The 20,312-nt window shown below is 31.6% G+C and overlaps 1 protein-coding gene and 3 non-coding genes across 7 annotated transcripts; all 4 read right to left on the bottom strand.

Moving 5' to 3' along the window:
• Nucleotides 1–123: 123 nt before the first annotated feature.
• Nucleotides 124–11,543, bottom strand: LOC103854382 (glutathione S-transferase T3-like). 4 transcript variants are annotated; one of them, XM_033283965.1, is made up of 2 exons: nt 3,576–5,848; nt 124–3,194 (listed from the first exon to the last, which is right to left on the bottom strand). In XM_033283965.1, exon 2 carries the CDS (start codon nt 1,273–1,275, stop codon nt 211–213), a length of 1,065 nt encoding a protein of 354 aa, XP_033139856.1. In that variant the 5' UTR covers nt 1,276–3,194; nt 3,576–5,848; the 3' UTR covers nt 124–210. The 4 variants fall into 4 exon arrangements, with proteins under 4 accessions (XP_033139856.1, XP_033139857.1, XP_018512011.2 ...); XM_033283966.1 differs by having other exon boundaries at nt 124–3,093; XM_018656495.2 differs by having other exon boundaries at nt 124–1,969.
• LOC117132273 lies at nt 8,756–8,867 on the bottom strand. Its single transcript, XR_004455833.1, has one exon. It is a non-coding gene; the product is annotated as a small nucleolar RNA Z278 (small nucleolar RNA).
• On the bottom strand, nt 8,906–9,000 carry LOC117132265. The gene has a single exon (XR_004455825.1). It is a non-coding gene; the product is annotated as a small nucleolar RNA Z223 (small nucleolar RNA).
• LOC117132314 lies at nt 9,016–9,164 on the bottom strand. Its single transcript, XR_004455869.1, has one exon. It is a non-coding gene; the product is annotated as a small nucleolar RNA snoR137 (small nucleolar RNA).
• Nucleotides 11,544–20,312: the final 8,769 nt, after the last annotated feature.

Raw genomic sequence — 20,312 nt, 5'->3', positions numbered from 1 at the left:
GTGGGGTTAAGGATTGTTGTTAAGAAACTCTAATTTTTAGTGGTCCAATGGGAGTTTCTTAATTAGGGGTTCTTAAATTTTTTTTTTAAAGCTAAAATTTATTTATAAATAAACATATTAAAAGATAACATTTAAAATATAGAATAAAAAAAACATAAAAATAAAGACGAGTACAATAATCGAGAAAATTTTGAAAGAAACATTTCAAACTCAGTTGTTGTCTTGATCACGTCCAAATTTACTCCACAAATGTTCAACCAAATCAGCTTTGAGCTGTTGATGCATTTGTCTATCACGAATTCTAGTTCGAACACCCATCATATTGGCGATATTTGAAGGTATATCTGTAGAATACGTGAGATCGACCTGTGAAGTTCCGGTGTCTTGTCCTGGGTGGAACTCTGAAACGTTAAAATGCATGTATCCCTCTCTTTCGTCTTCGACTATCATGTTATGGAGTATGATACATGCTCTCATAATCCTCCCAATTTTGTCTTTATCCCAAAAAAGTGCTGGATTTTTAACAATGGCAAAACGAGCTTGCAAGACTCCAAAAGCACGCTCGACATCTTTTCGGACAGCTTCTTGATATTGAGCAAATAAAGCCGCTTTCGGACCTTGTGGCATTGAAATAGATTGGATAAAAGTTGCCAATTTCGGATAAATACCATCGGTGAGATAGTAAGCCAAATGATACTCTCTTCCATTGACAGAGTAAGTAACTTGCGGAGCTTGACCTTGAATGATATCATCAAAAACAGGTGAGCGATCAAGAACATTGATATCATTTAAGGTACCTGGAGGTCCAAAAAACGCATGCCATATCCAAAGATCATACGAAGCGACCGCTTCTAAAACGATTGTGGGTTTTCCTGAACCACGTGAATATTGCCCTTTCCAAGCGGTGGGACAATTCTTCCACTCCCAATGCATACAATCGATGCTCCCTACCATTCCGGGAAATCCACGTTGCTCACCAATATAAAGTAGACGTTGAAGATCAGCCGGTGTTGGTCTTCGTAGATACTCACCGCCGAATAAATTTATTACTCCTTCCACAAAATGTTCCACACATGCTCGAGCGGTAGTTTCACCGAGGCTGAGGTATTCGTCAACAGCATCAGCCGCAGAACCATAGGCCAAAACACGAATGGCGGCTGTACACTTTTGAAGTGCAGAGAGACTAAGCCTTCCGAGAGCATCTTTCTTTTGTCGAAAGTATTCAACTTCATTGGAGAGTCGATGAACAATACGCATGAACAATGACTTGTTCATTCTAAATCGTCGTCGGAAGAGAATTTCGGTATATGTCGGAGTTTCACTGAAATAAACATTCCATAAACGTATATCGCCTTCTTCACGATTCCGTTCGATATGGACTCGTTTTTTCTTTTTTTTCTTGCGACTTCTTGATCACACTCAATGGCTAAATTTTCAAACGTTTGATCGAAATATTGATCAAAATATTGATCGAAATATTCATCAAACGTTTCAGCCTCAACTCCCTCTCCCTCAAAATTGTTATGTGATGAAGAAGCCATATTTGTGATCAAGAGATGGAAGGTATAAAAAAAAAACTTGAGTTTCAAGGAGAGAATTTGGGAGAATGCGTATTAGTAAAGGCCAAACTTTGGGAGAGAATAAGAATTTGTGAGAAGAAGAGAAAAAGAATTTGTGATTCAAAAGCTTTGTGAATGAACCGTTTATATAACAGAAGACATAATATATTACACTCGTGACTATAGGAAAACAACAAACTAGAAAAAGCAAAGACAATATTTACATAATGCGACACACTCATGACTTTGAGAAGCCCACATACACAGCTCGTGACACAAACAAACAAACTTCTCTTCATATCTCTGCATGCTCTTGTCACTGAACGTGACACAAACAGACAAACTTCTCTTCATATCTTTGCATGCTCTTGTGACTGAACGTGACACAAACAGACACTCTCTTCATTTCTCTGCACAAAGAAACAGAAACACATCACATACAACTCATACATTTTTCACAAGAAACAGAAAGACATAGAACACAATTAATTATACAAGAACAGAGAACAGAAGAAACTTTTTTATAATTATACAAGAACAGAAGAAACTTTTTTATAATTATACAATTATACAAACGTGAAACAGAAAGACATACAACACATGCAACTCATACATTTTTCAGCTTAAACTAACATACATAATTAGGGCGACTTAAAGACAACATGAAACCTTGATGACAAACAGAACATGAAACCTAGAAAAACAGAACAAGTGGCACTAAATACTGAGCATCTCCGTTAGTAACTTCTGCTTTAGAGCTTCTTCAGCTTCAGAAAGTGAATCTTTTTTGGAAATGAGACTGTCAAGCAAAGACATCTTCGAAACTCTCTCCTTAACCGCCAAATCTTTCTCCTTAACCGCCAAATCTTTCTCCTTAATAGAACACATGGTCTGAAAGTGAGTGACAGCCTGGTGATCCCCTAAACTTCTCTTACCAGCTGCTCCTTTCGCAGCCTTAACACCAGGAGGACGGTTCGTTGGTGAAGCTCCGAGATTGGAAGTTGCTTGAGAGCTTTCAGATTGTGCTCCATCGTCATGCTTTCTCTTCTTTCCGCCTCCATCAAGCTTGGATGAAGCAATTTCACACCATTTCTGGTCATTCCTGAGCTCCTCCCAAGCATGGTGAAGATTAAATTTAATCTTGTGATCATTGTAGAAGATTTCGTGTGCCAGTTTAACAGTATCAGCCTCGTTCTGGCCACTTGTTTTCTGCCTTGTTGCCGCGGCATAAGCCCCACAAAACTTACACACAAGATCATTCATCTTCTGCCACCTTTGCTTGCACTGAATGGGCTCTCGGGTTTCTCCTCTTTCCAACTTCGGACTTGCTGCAAAGTACACTGCAATGCGCTGCCAGAATGCACCTGCTTTTTGCTCATTGCCCACCACAGGGTCTTTGCTTGTGTTTAGCCAAGCGCTAATGAGCACAAGATCATCAGTGACTGTCCATTTCTTTCTTTCTCTACGCTTTGTCGTTGAGACTTCACAGAAGCTTGAAGTTTGCCGCGGGAGTTGTGATGATCCATGTGAGAAACTTGCATACGGATAGGTTTCAGGAAAGTCAGTATCTTGTTGACTGTTCAACAGATCAACAAAATTGGATGTCTGACTAAATTGATTACTAGAATCCATATCCTAGTATGTGAGAGAAGAGATGAAGCAGAAGAAATGAGTTTCAAGATGAAAAGAAAGAGAGAAAGGAGCGGTTTAAATACAGGAAAAGAGGAGAGAAAGCAGAAGAAATATGTTTCAAGATGAAAAGAAAGAGAAGAAGACTTGAGAGCTTTCATTCTAGTTGAGTAGAGATGATTAGACATGTATCTAACAAATTTATTATCTACCACACAGTCATAACACGCATTCATCAGAGTTAAACTACCTAACACAAGCATTCATCACACCCCATTAATCGGAAGCATTCATCACAACCATAACCTAACTCTAACCAGCATTTATTATCCTAAGAACTATGCAGAGGAAAGCAATTAAGAAAAAGTTAAGTGGCAGCACACTTACCTAACCAAAAGTCTCAAGTAGTCAGATCATTCTGATCTTTGCGTCCTCACTCTGATCTTTGCCTCCTCACATGATTCTCCTACGCAAACCAAGCAAACCAAGTCCACTCTGATCTTCAGTATTAGTTTGAAGATTAACTAACAATCTCATTGTATCCTAATGACTTTTTAACTAAACAATCAGACAAAACATACTAAACATTTAAGTAGCCTACAAAGTTCGATCAAAGGCTACATCTTTATAATGATACACAAAACTTATAACCGTAATCACCATTCATTAACTTAACTACTATCACATGCATTCATGAATTGAAACGAGAAGGATGTAATTAGTTGGGAACTTATCTCCACGTTGAAGAGATCGTTGGCCAGAGCTGAAAGACCGACGGAGGAGGCGCCGTCAACACGGACAGAGTCGTCGACACTCACATGAAGGCGGAGGAATCTCCGTGAGGAGCCAGAGAGACGTCGTCGGTCTTCGGTTTCTATCCTTGATCTGACGGAGAAGATGAGAGAAGTGCGACGAGACTCCGTGAGGATCACCTGACTCGTCTTCGGTTTCGATCGTCGGTTTCGGCGGAGAAGGCGGAGGAATCTCCGTGAGGAGCCAGAGAGACGTCGTCGGTCTTCGGTTTTGATCCTTGATCTGACGGAGAAGACGACAGAAGTGCGACGAGACTCCGTGAGGACCACGTGACTCATCCTCGGTTTTGATCGTCGGTTTTGGCGGAGAAGGCGGAGGAATCTCCGTGAGGAGCCAGAGAGACGTCGTCGGTCTTCGGTCTCGATCCTTGATCCGATGGAGAAGACGAGCGAAGTGGGACGAGACAGAGAGACGTCGTCGATTTGAGTCTCTCTCTTGACGGAGAAAACAAAGACCACGAGAAAGAATGCAAAAAAAAAACAAAAGAAAGAAAGAAAATAAAAAGAAAAATATAAATTCAGTCCTCTGATTTATTGACACGTGGTTTGAAACCCACCAAATAATCGATCACAAAAAACCTAAACTAAGGATCGGTAATAACCTTTCTAATTACTTTTTATTTAATTAAATCACTCTTTTTGTTTAGAAACCCCACTAAAGTCCGCGATAAAGATGGTCTCATAGTATAACATAGGGTTCGAATGGTAAAAGCAGTTCAAGCGGTGCAGATCAAGCAGAACATGCAGATCAAGCAGATTAAGAGCAGATCATGCAGATCAAGCAGATCATGTGGGAGAAAGACAGAACAACGGTTGAATTGGTCCAACCATATTTTAAATTTAAATTTTACATTAAATTAATTAATTATATATATATATATATATGTATATATATATATATATAAGTACAGCTACAAAATTATTCTCATGCAATTTTATCATTGTTAGAATCTAAAATGATATCAAAATAAAATGATATAAAATATGACAAACTCAATTTATTTAAATGGTTATTAGAAAACGTATGAAATTTTTATGATTTTTATAAAATTATAATTTTTAACTTAATTAAAAACCAGCTTTTAGTATCGAATCAGATCACGATTTTAGCATGTTTGACCGGTTTTTGATTTGGATTTACCGGTATAACTCAAATCCGGTTTTTAACACAACCAGAAACAAGTCGAAAAAATAAGTCACGGTCTGACCAGTTTGATCTACCGTCTCTGGTCCGATTTTGAAAACATTAATTACAATTTATAATGATAAAAGCAATTTAAAAATATATTATATATTTAAATAATAAAAATAACAATAATATACATAATATACAAATACAATACGTAAATAACAATAAATATTTCACTAAAGTTATGTTACTAAAATTTAAAATTAAAAAAATGAAAATATTAGTAATTAACCAAATATTTCTATTTTCTATTAAAAAAACATCTCATTGTCTACTTATCTCTCTTTTTATATGATATGTGAATTTTTAATTATGTAAATGTATAATATTGTAGTTTAAATATGGTTAGTATTAAATATAAAAGATTATAGAAGATTATTAAATATATTAATAATTTGTAATAAAATCATTTATTGGTCAAAAAAGAAAAAAAGTGGGAGAACATCACCAAATAGTAGTGGACAGAACTGCATGTGGGAGATCTGCTTTTTCACAGAAAAAGACAAAAAATTCTGAACTGCTTGCAGTTCTCCTGCCAAATAAATTTTAAAAACAGAAAATGGTGAATGTGTGATTCAAGTGCAGTTCTCCTGCAACAGCAGATGATCTGCCTTTCTCCTGCCTCCCATTCATAACCATAACAATATCAGTATAAAAACAAATAAACTTTAAATAAAGATATATCATCCAATCACTGCAGGACAACGTACAAGAAACGTCTCTGACAGCCTTTGTAACGTCTCTAGATAAATAGACAGTTCTCTTCTCTCACTTCTTGTTTTTCTTCTCGTTTTCCTTTTTCTATTTATTTCCTTCTAAAATGTTGAGAAATATGGATGAGAGACGTACCACTGCAGGTGCTCTAAATCTTTCTTCTCACAACCACAAAAGTTGTATCACGGTTTATTTTCTTTTACCAAGACAATACATAGCAGTAAAACATTCAGATATCCAAACAATAGGAAGCATGGCTTTTTTCGACCCCCACTATTCGTGTTGTTCATTTTTAAACCCAAACAAAACATAAGTGCTAAAACAAATCTAAACTAAAAATTAATTTAAATTCTAGTCCCGAAATTATATCCGTAGCATCAAAATATACCTTAACTAACTTATCATAAGTCAAAAGTTAAATGAATCTTAGTCAGGTAATACGTGGCATTAGATTTATCAAGCAAAATGAGAAATAACGTCGTTTTGATTCATTAGTCAAAACGTCATCGTTTTAAATTGGAGAAAAAAATCAAAATTAAAAGTTCGAACACTTTCTTCTTCTTCGACGACACTCGATTCTCTCAAGCCAAAAACTTGAAAACACAGAAACTTGAAAAAACCAAGAGCTTTCACTTAGATAGCGAGTGTTAAGGGAGTTGAAGGAGAGTTTCGAACGTTAATGTATATTTGAAACTTAAAGTTAATGTATATCAATACTTTTGAAACTCTCCTTCAACTCCCGGACACTCTGCGGTAATGTATATTTGATTAATTGAACATAAATTTACTATTCATTTAAAATAAAATTTTATTTACTTTGGCTGTTCTCTTTAAGAAATATTTATTATGATTTTTTGGACAAACAAAACTTGCATTAAACTTAAAAAGTTCTAACTCCATTAAAGGAGGATACAACAAACTACAAAGAGCCAAACCAACCAAAGTCTTGAACAACAAATTAGACAAGCAAAAAGTAAAGCTTAAACAACAAACATTCAAACAGACGCTTACAGTAAAGGTGAACTCACAAGTTCAACCAACAAAGTATTATGATATTTCTTAGTATTAATTTGGTTGATCAAGAAAATGCATGCATATATATATCGTCAGTATATTTAAAAAGATTACTAAACATGACATTGTGTTTTTAACTTTAATATATGAAAAACGAATTGAGAGATATGTGAATGTCTACATTTTTCGTAAGTTTGTAAATAATTTGTCTTTACCAGGTCATAACCATCACTGTATGCTTTATTATAACCATCATTGTATGTAGTTTCTGTTTTCTTCTTATAAAGAAACTTCTTTTATTTTCTATCTATTGAATTATTTTGCCTAACAAATTTATTTTTCTGCATTAAAAAAATTAGATTATGATCCACGTTTTCAAAAAGCAAAATTATATTTTATCATAATTTTGATTTTTAATATATAATTAATTTTAGATAATATGTAGTTGTAAGTTCCAAAATAAAAATCAAAAGAATGTAGTTTAGATATAAAAGTTTAACATATGTTAACAATTTATTTTCTTATAACAATATTCTCTATTTTAAAAATTTTTAATCCGTTCTAGTGGTGGATGGTACTAATCAGTTTAAATGCAAATAATATTTTTAAAAATAAAATAGGTTAAACTTCTAATTTAATATAATTTCCATATTTAATTTCATATAATATTTCTAGTTTACTATATACAATATAGACTATAGCTATAAAACTTATAAAAACATCGAATTTCATTTTTTGGTTTAAATAAAATCCCAGTTATTATTAATTTGTACTAATAGTGTATTATTAATTTGTACAATGGACCATGTTCATATGCACTCTTGGCACATGGACAAAGCCGGGACTAAATGTGATTACTGTTGACAAATAACCATTGGTAATTTGTTTGCTCAACTTTTGACATAGCTTTATAGTATACGAAATCATGAAAAAGGAGATAGAAATTCGAATTTTTTCTTTTCAAAATAGTTACACTTGATGTAAAGCAAAGAATTTTTTCTTTTTGAATTAAATTTAGCATTCAATTCAAAAAAAAAAAAGAAATCATGAAGACATTCAATACAAACTAATTACAACGAGTACACTTAGAGCACCTTTATCCCTAAATCCATTAAAGGTTTTTTAATTTTTTTTCTTCTGATTAAAAAAAAACAAATTAAAAAGCGCACTAATCGTAGATTGTCAAGTGTTGGTGGAGCCCGCAAACAGTGCAAAAACCACACAACACAGTCTCTTATTTTGCACACATAACACACCATTTTTTCTAAACCGTGAGTCCTTCCTTAAGAGACGCTCAAAAGAGAGTGATAAAGATGCTCTTACTACAAAATTTAATAAGGTAAAGCTAAATGTGGCGCTAGTTCAAACTAGATATATACATGTTTGCGGTAAAAGACAAAAAAGGGTTAGATGAACTAACGTTTCAATGGGTTTCGGTTGCGTTAGATTGACTTGGTATTTCTGCAGGTATTATGATTGTAAGACAATATCTCTTAGCAACTTTAGTATTTCAAGCTTGTCTTGCAAGAAAGATCTAGTTTGAAACCTATATATCCCTCAATTTAAAGTTTATAAAATTATTAACTAGTCTTTTTTTTGCTAAAATTTAGAACTAGACTTTTCTAGAAACACTTTCCTACAAAATTACGAGTTTCTTTCTTGTGGGTTATTAATTTAACTTCTCGGGTTTTTCACGGATTAGAGAGAACAAATAAATCATGATAATTTGATAGAATTTTAAGCTCATTTATATCGAGGCTATTGATTGAACTTATCAAGGCCAAAACTAAGAGACAAAGCTGATATACAAACACGACAAATTTACATCAAGAGACAAAGCCTCAGTTAATCCACAAGCTTCATAGAAATTGCAGTTTCTGCTAAGGGGTTCTCCCTGAAAACAGGGTCTCAGCTCCACTGCACCTCGCAAAATTGGATTTCCTCATCGGCAACAATAAAATAATTAATCAAGAATATATATTTTTTTTAAAAAGCTCAGAATTTATATACAGCTTCTTCTATCAAGAATTTTCTGAAGCAGAACTGGCGTAAAGCTGTTAAGATTTAATCATCACTGCCACACAAAAACAAAACATATAAATATACCAGAAGACAGGTAACACTGTGAACATTAAAGAGATATATAAACACAGTGCTGTTTAAATTCTGGCCAGATTAATCTTTGCTCCGGAAACTTGAACATCTCTCACTTTTATAATCTAAGAGAGTTCACCATTATGAAGCACATTCTAACGATTGTATTCGTATCTACAAGATGAATCGAATTCAAATAAAAGTAAAATTACGACAGATGAAGAAGAAGATAGAATGTCGACGGCTATGGAGCGGGTTTGAAAATTTAGGGCTTATAGGGTCTTTGTTTTATAGAGAGAAACAGGCCTATTTTGACTGCGGCTCATATTCTTAGAGGTCCATCATTAAAGTTTGGGCCGCTTTTTATTAGAATTGTTTTGTTTGGTAAACGAAACAGATCCGATCCAAAACTAAAATGCACTACAGACGAAAGAAAGTTTCACTTTGGCTTTTGGTTGTAACTGGATGTTAATAAAAAGAATAAGTAGAATTACAGGAATGATAATTAGTGGAATTCAATGGAATGGAATATTTGTTCCAGAACTATTTTTAAGTGGAATGGTTTTTCAAAAGAATATTGATATATTTTTTGGAATGAAAAGGAATAATATGGAATGAGATGGAATAGTCATTCCTTTTTTTCATTGCAACTGGTGAATATTTTATGGAATAAGAAGGAATTAAGCATTCATGAAGTTTCTATTCCAAAAAAATGCATTCCAGTTGCACCAGCCTTTTTGTTATTTTCAAAATCATAAGTGAAAAATCATTACATGGGAAACATTTCCTATTTAATTTTTACTTAAATTTGATAACTTTTTCTTTGTAAATAATTTTACGTAATTGTGAAATCCACTCAAAATAGTTTTTATGAGCTAGAATTTCAATAAATAATAAAAATAATAATGAAAAGGCCATGTCAATCTCCTAAATTTTGGTTGACCTCTTAGAGCATGATTAACTGGGGTTCTTAATTTAGGGTTTTTAACTCATGATTTGACATTTTCTTTTTATATTTTTTGACTAAAAATCAGCTCTTATATCTTTTATTTAAAAGACGGTTCTTATCTTTTCTTTGTTAAAAGCTACGAAACGGTTCTTAGCTGAAGCTAAAAACCTTATCCTAAGAACCCGGAGTTAATCATAGTCTTACTTAATCCGTCGTGGAATATTCTTGGTGCCATTCCAAAAAAATGTTTTTACTAAATTTCTATTTTTGTATTTGTTCACCCGAAACTTTTAATAATCAAACTAGATTTTGATCTGCCCTTCGAAGGGCGGGTATATTTTTTGTTTTAATTTTATAAAAAAAATTTAATTTTTATATTTGTGTATTCTTTGTTATCATATTGGTGTATAATCAAAATTTATTTTATAAAATAATAGCAATTTAAAAGTTGATCCAACATACGTTCGGTTCTTTGTAAATATATTCCGTGTTCCCGTTTTTTTTGTAATCATATTGTATGCTCTAGAATTTGACCCGTATTTATACTGTTGGTTTGTAATTTTTTTATTTTTATGTTTCTATAAATATGTTTCTAGAAATTTAATTTATGTCTAACTGTTTATTCATTTTATTTAAGAAGCTTCTTATTATTCTCTTTATATAATTGTATCTAATTTATTTAAACAATATTAGGGAGATTATCAATAAATGTTACATATTTATAGAAACATTAAAAAAAAATTACAAACCAACATTACATCCACGGATCAAAATCTAAAACATATAATATGACTACAAAGAAATAGGTGGATCAACTTTTAAATTGCTATTATTTTATAAATTATATCTATCCTATACTAAAAGGAAGATATAGTGAGCAGAGAGCATGTCCACGTTGGATTTTTAATTCAGACCAATAGAAAAGTTTTTTTTTTCCACGTCAAGTCGAAACTCGAAATAGATTAAATACGGTGCTTTTTAATTCCCGTTAAAGCCCATAAAAACCCAAAAAACATATTTACATTTCTTTCTACATCTACGACAATCTATCTTTTCATCTTCCTCTTCCCCATTATCACCAGAAAACCTAAAGCTATTAAGAAACTCCTCGCCACCATCGTCTACATTCAAGAACAACACTTGAATGGTCTAAACCCTAATCCCATGAGAAGCCTTCCTCTCCCCGAGACAGCCAAGCGTACTCAACATCATGCAAGAAATTTCTCTTCAACCCCTCTCAACTTAAAGCTATAAATCTCAGACGACCTCCTCGCTTCTCTCGAACTTCACAGACACCTTAAGCAAAAAGCAACAAAAATTCAGATTTATGGGTTCAGTGTGTTGATTATGCAGATCGAGCGGGAAGGAACCCGTGATCATCCAATTAGTAGTCTGTTGAGGATGGTTAAAGTGAAACTCCATGTTGTTATCGGACTGGATCTGTCTCATCCTCCCTCCACCGTATGAATCACTTTCTGACAGTTTATTGTGATGTAAATAGTTTTTTCCTTTCTTAATGTAGGGTTCTAATCCTGCTTAGTTCATGGGATGGTCATCATTTTGTTAGCTGTTTGCTCTTCCAGGTTCATTTTTTTAATGCTTCTCTTACAGTACCCTTTCTGTATGCATTTGATTATTTCTGAGAGGTGGCTCCGCTGAGACCACAATTCGATACCTTCCCATGGATCTGTTGGTACATTTGGAAGGCGAGGAACGACAAACTCTTTAATGGTAAAGACGTATCTCCATTGGCTACTCTCCAACATGCGTCTCTCGAGGCAGAATGTTGGAAGAAGGCTAATGAGAAGGAGGAAACATATGAGGATCATGATGTTCCTCTTACTATAGAGGTTGAGATACAGCCCTCCTGGATACCCCGAATCCCTACCTGTCAAATTGATGCATCATGGATCAATAATGGCAGCGTTAGTGGCTTAGGGTGGAGTCTTAGGGATGAAATGGGCTCGGAGTATTGCGGATTACGAGCGTGTAACCGGAGCCTCTCAGCTTTGCATGCTGAGATGGAAGGTTTACTTTGGGCAGCTTCATGTATGCGAGACAGAGGAATAACCTCGATACGGTTCGAGACGGACTGCTCAGATTTAGTGGACATGACAACAAACCCGGTGGACTGGCCAGCATTCGCAACAGAGATTGAGGTGTTCCAGAGGTTACAGGAAAACTTCGAGGATGTGAGTCTGTCTCATATTCCTCGGAGTAGAAATGGCCGAGCAGACGCGCTAGCAAAAGAGGCAAGAACGAGAGGCTATGCTTTTTCCCATATAGATCAGACCCGGACAGATGGAGATGCTCTTCGGAGAATCGGCACGTCTGTTCTCCACTTGATCTAGTTTTAGATGGGTAGACGACAAAAAAAAAAAAAAAAAGATTATTTCTTTCTGGCTTTAGTGAGCAAAATCTAATAGTTATGACAATTATGCCACCCAGAAACGTGATGATGCTAGACAGTTTATGAAGTTTCTCCTCTCTGATCTTGGAATAGGTAATCTCAGAGGGTCAGCGTTTATTGCTGTCTATTCACCATTTGTAATTTACCTTCTTATTAAGTTTTCTCATGTTGCAGAACTTTGTCAGAGATCATACGTGCTTATATCCATATATCTATGTGCCTGATCACCCAACATATAAAGCTGTTCAATTTTTTTTTGTGTATGGTATTCTCATCAACACACTTTTATTATTTTTTAAACAAAGACGTCTTCTTATCTGCTTCTCATTTTGGTTGACATAACTTTCATATTCATCTAAATGCTTATGCTTTCTAACAATTTTTCAGGACTCAGTAATTGACACATTTTTCTTGGCTCACATCATTGGATGGTGGAGAAAGGCAAATTTGATCAGGAATTAACCACTTATGTGGGTGCTTTTGATTGATTTTCAGTTGTTGGAGGGTGGTCGTTTTTCTTCGTTCCCTTATGTTTTTTTCCCATGTATTACCACTAATACTATTTATATTTATGTTCTCCAACTTACTTTTCGGCACATGTTTCCAAATTTAAATGAATTCTGGTGAGAGAGTATTGTTATAGATATCTTGATATGCAATTGATTTGTATATATTATCCTTGAAAAAACTTGCCATTCTAGGTCTTAAATCTAAGTTGTTATATAGAACTGAGTTATATCTTATACTTTGTTTATGTAGGGATTTGGCTGGCATGTATAGAGTACGCCAATTTCATGGTCAAACATACGAGTTTGTGTTCATACATGACCTAGCTATCGTACATATTATGCGAGTTTGAACTTTTTTTTGATGGAAAGGGCATTGGCGCAGTTCACGCCAACTCATTGAGACAAAGATGAGTGGCATCCACTGCAAGGCGCTTGGTGTTTTATTCAAGCACGCACTCTTTGGATCATCTTCTTGACGTTGGAGTTGAACACAATCTTTCTCAGGTTTAACATGTGCTTCCCTCCTTGAAAACAAATGAGTCTCTATAGGCTGCTTTTGTATCTCCAAGACCAGTATAGATATTGCCAGTGTGGTGTTGGTTGAGATATGGTTTTAGCCAGAATGCAGTGAGTAACGTAACTCAAAGACTTAGGCACGGGGACTCCAGACAATGTGGGATGGAACTTGAGAAAGAAGCACGTGGCTTAATTCATCAAACACTGTGACGTTGTGGTCATCTACTTCTCCTCAGTTCTGACAGACCTCAACAACCGCGAGGATGGTGAAGGTTCTGTGTTTCTGATGAAGGTCGAACTCAGTTACGGGATGCTTGAAAGGGGCCTGAAACCAGTCTTTCTGGCAGTATTTACAAAGAGGGGTATCGACATATCGAGACGGAGTGGTGAACTGAGGCGGGAGATTTGAGAGGCATGGTGGATGTAAGATAAAGCTTGGTGGATGTAAAACAAGATTCTAATGATTTTAATACACTTACACATTATTTTTACAACAATCATATATCGTTTATAATATGTGCTTTCTAGGATCAACCACTAGCGTGTTCAATTGTGTGCCTTTCCTTTCAGTTCATAAAGTAGTATGTGTTGGCTAATTAATAGAGTTTATGGCTTATCTTAATAAGAAAAAAAAAACAGTATGAATCTATTATCATTATACTGCAATATGTAATGTTTAGAGATATTAGTTAGGTTTTGTTTTTATTTTTACCTGATTAGCAATTAATACCCTATAACTACAAAATACTAAGAACATTAAAACTTTTCTAATTTATTGTAATTTAGAATTATTACCCTAAACAAAATTAGTAATGGAACTTTATTAGATCAAATGTTCATTTATATTTTACACTTTCAAGGTTCGTTTCTTGAAAGAAAACCTTTGATGAACCTGAGGATTCTAATAACATCTTAGATTATCACTTAGCTTCTAACTGTTATTGTTATGTGGTTAGGAAGATTACAATAATTAGCTAGATAACAAAACCTTCATAAAACTAATATATACTGTTTAGAATAAAATGCTTTAAATATATTTCTTCATTTTTCTTACCAATTTTAATACACTAACTTTAAAATTATGTCCACTTTAATATTCAAAATATGCTCATTTTAATCAAAAGTTTTAAAAAGTCTCAAAAAAAATTAAAAAAAAAACACTACAAAATTCAAAACCAAATCTTAAAAATTTGTAATTTTATGTTAATTTCTAGGAAAATAAATTAAATTGTGGATACCTTAAAATTTTAACTTTAGTTAATATCAACTTTAATTTGTTTTCTGAAACTTAAAACTAATACATTTATTCTCCAATCAAATTAATTTTTTCTAATTTTCTTAAATTCATCCAAAATTTAGTTGGTTTTATTGCTAAACTTTAAAATAGAAATTGTTTAAGATTTAGTTAGAATTTAGAAAATTTTATAAATTTCATTTGAAACTTATTAATATTTTTTTATCAAAGTAAACATAATTTGAATATTAAAATGAGCACAATATTAAAAATTAATTGATATATATGAACAAATTATTTAGTTGAAATAATTTATAGAATTTTCTCTTAAATAATATTTATGTAAATTCTTCACCACAAAATAATTGACTATGTTTTTTTGTCTCTGAGAACAAAAAATGAACACAAATTTTTTTTTGAGAAACAACATAACACAAATCTAAAGATACAAATACATGAAGGCCACTAAGAAAATCAAATTATGACTCTTAATTTATTACTTTTAAACATAATTTTCTTATGTATATTACATATGTACTTATTTAATTTGATCAAACCAAATCCGCGCACAGAAACTACAACAAAGTTCATAGTTGATCTGCTTTAAAACATATATACAAGCAAAACATAACTTTTAAATTTCTAACATAATTTCCATTTTACATAAAGTTATATTATAGGTCAACGGTTGTCAAATTTTTACTATGCGAACCAATCATCATCTATGTTCAGAGAGCTGTTTTAAATCATAAGTAATTAGATATATAAAATTATCGTGATGATAAATATTATCCATTATATATATAAAGACGAAACAAATAACTTTAAAATATAATAGATTATATACATGGAAGATAATGCTCGCATTATCATAGATAATACAGTTTTACTTTGTCACTATAATAAAAATCATCAAAGACTTATGAAGCAGGATAAGAGTCAAGTTTAATGCATGAGCAAAATAATGCAAATACAATTCTGAGAATGATCTTTAAGAAAACCTAACTAAAAACAACATTTTTAAACTGGCTATGTATTCTAAACTTAGTTTTGGTATTTTGGAAAACTATAAAACACAATCTAGATCATTCTCTGAATATATACTAGATTTTGATCCGCGCTTAAAAAGCAAGTATTTTTTTTTAAATTAAACAAACTATTTTAAATGAATTCCTATCTAAAAAAAGTGTATAGGTCTAGGCACATTTTTATGGAACTGTGAAACGAAACATATCAAACTGAAATACACTAAACCAAAATTGAAATGAATTTTATAAATAAAACCGATCATATTCTATATCCCTGGAGCAAAAAAAACTGAAAACGAACCGAAAACCAAATAGGTACATGCACTTTTAAATACAACTTATATACACTAAAACTAATAACTATATTTAGTTTCTAAATAACCAAATACCCTAAAACTACTATTTATAAACCAAATTACCTGAATTATTTGAATAAACCGAATTATCCGATATTTAAAATGAAAACCTCAATTTATTTGATATTTAGGTTTTGGTTCGGTAGTAAAGTTGGGAACCGGCTAATATCCGAAAAGCGTTTTAGTCCAATTTTGTTTTGCTTCGATTCTGGTTTTTAAGGCCAAAAAAAAATTGGTTAGTTCATACATATATTCTTAAAAATACATGAATACCATACCAATAATTTAATCACAACCAGTAGCATTTTGACTTTTTTTATGTTTTGTTAGTTATATAAAGTCAAAAATATGTGCATTGCATATAATTAATTTTTTTTTTACTTTTTTTTCTTACATAATGAAGTGAATAATAATGCATTCAAAATATTAAGATGTGCAAAATCCTAAAAGGCTATGTTAGATGCAACGATATCAGTGATTTAACGATTGACAGTTGAGCTGTTCTCTTTTAATAATAATGATAACTTTGATTAATTAAGATAAGTATAAAATAAGACACTAAGTTTCTATTGAATAAGTCCAACAATATTTTCTTAAGTATATTTTTTGGGAATCATTTTCTTTTAATAGTATATATGTTAGATTTTGTAAAATTTAAAAGCCAATTATCTGCGCGTAGCGCGGAAAATGACCTAGTTTTGATTAAAATTTATACACAAATATGGTTACAAAGAATACACAAATATAATTTTTTGTTAAATATCATTTTTGCGAACAAATTTTTAATTAAAGGCCCAAATGATGAAAAAAGAAAGAAAATACATATGGTGCAAGACAAATAAAAGTAAACCAAAAAATATAAATTATAGTGGAGTACACTGTACACGTCAATTGTTGCAGTTATATTCAGAATAATTAGGACAGTTTCATTTCACAAGTTTACCTCATTATTATACGAAGAAAAAGTGATAACTGTCGTTGGTAGATAAAATTAGAACGTGTTAGTGCTTTGATATAATTAGATGCAGTTATATAAAAATTAGTTTTTTTTAATTGGATTCTACTTTTATCGATTGGTCACACTGCTGTTTTAATAGAATAGACTAGATTTTGACCCGCGCTTAAGAAGCGCGGGTATTTTTTTGGTGACCGTAAACTCAAATATTAAATGAATTTATATTTATTATTAGATATCTAAAATATTTAAAAGATGTTCTATTATTATTATTTCAGTCCGGTACAATGTTTTCATTGAGTTTTCATATCCGAATCAGACTTGTGGTCGAACCGTAAGATCTAGTAACTCATATATAGTGGGATAGAATATAATAAAATGAATACATTAAAAGTATTTGAAAATCAAAGAGACCGTTATTAACCCATTGAGAAAAATATAATTTGTTTTTTGTTTTATAAATTTTTGATATATTAATATATATTTGACTTGTATAAGAAATTTCTTTTAACAAATATTGTTAAGTTTATTTATAAATATATTAATTATCAGTGTACCAAAATAGTGAAGCAAGTATTATTTTTTTTCCTTTTTTAATTTTCTATCAAACTATTATCAATTTTTTTTTTTTAAAAGAATCAATTTGTGACAGATATTTTATTATTAGAAATCCATACAATTTAAATAATGTTACATTTATATGTATTTATGTATAAAATGGTCTTCATAATTTGGGATTTTGTAAAAAAAATGGTCTAAAGTTAATTTGGTTAATTTTTTTTTCTGTAACAAAAGTTAATTGGATTTATAATTTTCTTTTCTGAATGGGTTGTATCAGTTAAATTATATTTTTTAAGTTAAACGCTCAAAGCTCAATTAAAAATATTTATTTTGCTGATAACAAAGTGAGATTAAATAGGGATAACATATAATATATAAAAAAGACCAAAAAACTAAAAAAAAGGAAAGGTCCAAACAACTTTTTAAGTAGATTTATTAAAACTCCTTCCCTTTTAATAGTATTGATTATACCTAACACCTTAAAGTGATTTTCAATTATAATTGGATTCCATGATATTTTTAAGACCCAATATATCCAAATCAGCCTAAAATGCCTTCAGGGTTATTTCCATGCAATTCAGATATGATTTCATGTTTCATAATCCTTTTAAAAGAAAACTAGATTTTGACCCGCGTTTAAAAAACGCGGGTTTGTTTTCGAAATTAAATATATTTTAAACGAATTTCAATATAAGATAATGGATAAATCTTAGCATATTTATCCAAAAGCACGAACTAAAACATACCAAACTGAAAAAAACAAAGCTGAATTGGATTTCATAAACTGAGTAGATCATATATTTATGGAACTGAAAATTTGAAACTGGTCCAGTTTCCAACTTTGTTACCAAACCAAAAACCAAAATAATTCAACTGAGACCTAACCAAACTTTGTAAATACCTGAACGGTTTCTATATTTATAGAATCAAAACACCAAAAACTAAAATACTCAAACTAAAACCAAATGATGAGGACTAATAGTGCATCACATTTAAATGGTGTGAAGAAAGTATACAAATTATTTAACTCCTTTTAGTAGGGTACATATGTGGTTTATATACAAATTAAGATATAAGCAATGGCTTTCAAGTCTGATTCGGACCTACAGTCGAACTGGTAAACCTGATGGATATATAAATCCAGAATAGCTTATGTTCTTCATGTAATATTCTATTAGAGTTTCTATCAACTCATATGTTTCCATAAAATTTGAATTTAATAAAAATTTATTAATTTAAAAACTTATTAACCCAAAAACTGCTATTAACCAGTGAACTGACACCGGTTGACTTGCTAAAAACCTAGAAAATTTGTATAGTATTTCTTTAAAAAAAAATTGATTAAATTTCTCATATAATAAATTGTATTTTTGTTATTCATTTGTAATGATCAGTAATATTAATATACATTGTATATATATCATCCATGTAGTAATGTTAAAGGGGCAACTTAAAACCAATCGACAATAATAGTTTTATAAACATTGAACAACGAACATAACTATTACTAATGTTTCATGGTATTTATATATATATATATATATATATATATATATATATATATATATATATATATATATATCAAATTTACGTAGGAAGTATTTCATAGAGTAACTTTTATAATTAAATACTATTCAGATTCATGTTCACATGAGTATTTCACTATTTATTAGTGTTACAATCAGTATATATTTAAAATGTGTCTAGAACAAATTTTTTTATATAGTAAGTATAATAATATAGAAGAAAGTGGATATAGCAAGATGGAAACTATCGACATATGATTAAAATATATTTGATTTGCTTAGTTATAATTTCCGATTGATTGCAGGAGAAAATATAAGGTATGAAACATTTATTGATATTTTATAATTAGGTTAATTTATTATATGATCCAATAATTAATTAAGTAGGTGCAACAACTTTTTTTAAATAAATTTTTTAGGAATGTTTCCCGTATTGATTAAAGCTAAGCACATCTAATCTAACATCAGAAAAGAAGTTTAAAGGCTGCAGTCAACGATCACTATCAACTTAGTCAAGCACAATACGAAAGGTGAAGATTTCACCACGTGTCGAAACCCCGTCAATCAGAGAGATAGATACAGGATATGATCATCACTAGCACAGAGTCTTTCTATTGTCCCTTTCAACAGGTCACTGAGTAAGACAGCTATAAACACTAGAACTACAACGATTAGATTTTTGCCTGAAAAAGAACTCCCTTACCCTAGGTCAACCCAGTTCTAGACCCCAATCCCTTTTTCACCATATAAGGAAATATAATTCCAAAATATTTACGAATTTCTTTATCCTTTTTTTTGACTTAAGGCTTGCATATTATATATAAAGAAAAAATAAAATGTTTTACAGCCCATGCTTATAAATAATCATGATTTTTATAAGAAAACACATTCAAATGGGTAATGTGAACGACATTTTTTTTTTTAAGAATGTAAAATAATTTTGCATTTATAAATCATGGAATGTTCTTAAAGGAATACAAATAGTCAAGAGATGAAAAAATGATTAACACAAAATAAATACCGGTATGCATGCAAACAAATTTAAAACTCAAAATACTCTTTTAAATATATCATCACTTAATTAGTCAAAAAATATACCACCACTTAATTATTTACCTGACTGAACTAAGTTAAAATTCATAGCTACTTACCTCGTTCATCCAAACTATCACTTTTTGAACTTTTGATGTTAATAAACTGGATGTTGATGAACAACCAAATAAAGTTAGATTGAGACAACATACCAAGCACAAAAAC

Source organism: Brassica rapa, chromosome A02, assembly GCF_000309985.2.
Source record: "Brassica rapa cultivar Chiifu-401-42 chromosome A02, CAAS_Brap_v3.01, whole genome shotgun sequence".
Classification (NCBI taxonomy): domain Eukaryota; kingdom Viridiplantae; phylum Streptophyta; class Magnoliopsida; order Brassicales; family Brassicaceae; genus Brassica; species Brassica rapa.
The sequence above is the reverse complement of the archived record's forward strand: the minus strand, read 5'-3'. Positions and strand labels throughout refer to the sequence as shown.